This window comes from Cynara cardunculus, unplaced genomic scaffold (genome assembly GCF_001531365.2).
Source record: "Cynara cardunculus var. scolymus isolate 2C unplaced genomic scaffold, CcrdV1 Un_Scaffold_6987, whole genome shotgun sequence".
Taxonomy (NCBI): domain Eukaryota; kingdom Viridiplantae; phylum Streptophyta; class Magnoliopsida; order Asterales; family Asteraceae; genus Cynara; species Cynara cardunculus.
In genome coordinates this window covers 19,739-22,367 of record NW_020203275.1, presented here as the reverse complement: position 1 = coordinate 22,367, position 2,629 = coordinate 19,739, and the positions used below count along the sequence as shown (strand labels likewise).

The 2,629-nt window shown below is 32.2% G+C and overlaps 1 protein-coding gene across 1 annotated transcript; it reads left to right on the top strand.

Annotated features, from left to right (window-relative positions):
• The first annotated feature begins 1,338 nt into the window (after positions 1-1,338).
• Positions 1,339-1,830, top strand: LOC112504803. The gene has a single exon (XM_025108760.1). It carries the CDS (start codon positions 1,339-1,341, stop codon positions 1,828-1,830), a length of 492 nt encoding a protein of 163 aa, XP_024964528.1.
• The last annotated feature ends 799 nt before the right edge of the window (positions 1,831-2,629 follow it).

Sequence of the window (2,629 nt, the reverse complement as noted above, 5' to 3'; positions counted from 1 at the left end):
AATGTATCTCGTTGCATTGCGCGAGTACGCTTCTAGTGTATATATATATATACATGTATATATATATATATATACATGTATATATATATATACATGTATATATATATATATATACATGTTGTAGGTCCAGAAGAGATAGAAACCGAAAGCAAAGACGCGATTTCAAAAGACATAGAAGCTGGTAAATATGCAATCTCATCAAAAGCAAAAAGAATGCGTGTGGAAGCAGGGCCGTCCCTAAAGAGATTAATTTGTCGTTCATTATATAATATTATTTAATGTTTTTCTAAGTTTTTTTTTAATTCTAAAACCAACGTCTAAAACTACTTGCTTCGAAAACCTTGATATATTCTCCATAACTTATCTTCCATCGATTCTTTTGATTGTTCCATTATTACGTGAATTCTATTTTTATATTAGAATATGATAGATTTTCTTATTATTAGCTAACAAAACCCCCATTTTTTGAAAAAAAAATATCATCCATATAAGACGGTACAACTTATATCTATATTTAGAATAATAAAATTATAATTGTTTTTTCATAGTTGTTCTTTATTATCTAATATTAAGTGTATAAATCTTATGTAATATTCTATCTCTAAAAGAAGAATGAGATCTCAAACTATCACTAACATGAGTTTTTTAATTTATATAATGGATTATTCCAGAAAAGTTTGTTTTAACCTTAACCCTATGTTTTTTAGTCTTCTTTTATGTAGGAAATAGATAAAAATAATGAGGCAAGAAAAATATTATGTTATCGAGATTTTTCTTTTTTCTAGGGAAAGGAAAAAAAATTATATCAAAATTTATTTTTATTTCATTATTTTTCCTTCCTCTTTCTTCTCTTTCTTCTCTACTAAAAACACAAATAAAAAAACTTTATTTTTCTTCCTTTCTTTTATTTTTCTTTTCCTTTCTCATTCTTTTCTTTCCTTCCAAATTTGAAAACTTAATATAAAAGTTTAAAATGATGTTAAAAAACATTAACATGAGATGTCATGGAAAACCAACCTATTTACATTGATTTACATATATAGTGTCATTCGAAAATCAAAAAAATCGACTTTGTGAMCCCAAATGATGTCATTCTATGTACTAAAAGTATATCATATGATGTTTTTGATAATGAAACAAATTACCGATACTACTAAAAATGTTCTAGTAGATAATATTAATTTAGAAGCGAGTACTGATTGATTTTGCGTCAAGGAATACTCGGAAAAACGGTTTTATATGAATTCAATGTTATTTTTTATGATAAAAACAATATATTGAAAAACTATCGTACTTCTTTTTACATCTCGCCCAGGGCCTGAGGATACATCGGAATGGATGTTGTCTAAGGATACATCGGAATGGAGTTGGCGGGAAATAATAAAGATATTGGAAAGTGATAAGAATGCATTGAAAGATGATACATGGGGTCACAGGAACACACTGCTTCACATGGTGGTTGAAAAGGGTCAAAACGATATAGTCGAAGAGTTGTTACTGTTTATGAAAAAAAAGGAAGAAGAAAAAGAAATACTTGAACAGAAAAATGCGGATGGAAGCACGGCCCTTCACGTTGCGGTAAGTGTTGGTAACAAACATGCAATGAAGCTGTTGGTTGATCAGCACAAGGACCTATTGACAATTAGAGACAAAAATGACCAAGACCCATTGATTAAAGCTTTTAACAATATGCAATTTGATACCTTTGCATATTTGTTCAAAGTCGCCGTCGATAATGACAAAGCCAAGCAGCTGGTCATTTCTCAAGGCTCCAAAAAGGGAGCCAGCCTTCTTGTCAATGCCATTACTGCAAAACAATACAGTGAGTGAGTGCATATATATATATATATATATATATTATAACCCCCAGAGACATATATACAGATTCACACTCCTTTGCAGGTACAGCATATGACTTAATCAAGACGTTTCCTGATTTCTGTACGGAAAGTGATCGAGTATTGATGGCTATAGCTAGGACCTTTCCCAATGAACTAAACTACTGGGAAACACTTATCTATCCCACACATACCTCTCTGTATAGTAAGTTTCTAATTAAGCCCCCCGCCCCCGATCGATACATACTAATGTATTTAGATATTTTATTTCTTAATCGGTTTTACGGGTGTTTTTTTTTCTCTTTAAGCTTTTGATGATAAACTCGACCAAGATTTTTGGTTGGCTCAATCATCAAGCCTATGGTGGCGGAGGAGCGGGTGGGTATTGGGGAGCCATCGCCAGCTCTTTTTAAGAGGTAAACAGCAGCCTAACTATGTCAAATGCATTTGATGCCTGGTTGAGTTGGATGTTGAAAGATTTATGCATGCATGCATGGGTGGTCTTAAAAGAACCTAATGTTTTATGCATTTGATTGTGCATACGCATGCAGTTCCGGTGTTTACATTTTTTTGGGTACGTGGATTGATAAGATCTCAAATGTGGATGGTTTTTCTCCCACTTCGTCTGCTTTATTTGCTTTTGTGGAAGGCCGTAGCAACGCTAGGTAAGAACATATGGAGTGAGTGAGTTCCGATCCTTCATTGTGGAATTAACAAAATCTTGATGATTGTTTTTGACTTATAATTTTGTAACTTGTAGTTCCACCCATTAAGCATATCGAGAAGAAAAT

Excerpts from the sequence above, each read along its gene's own strand:
- LOC112504803 (XM_025108760.1), top strand. The coding sequence starts at position 1,339 with ATGTTGTCTAAGGATACATCGGAATGGAGTTGGCGGGAAATAATAAAG.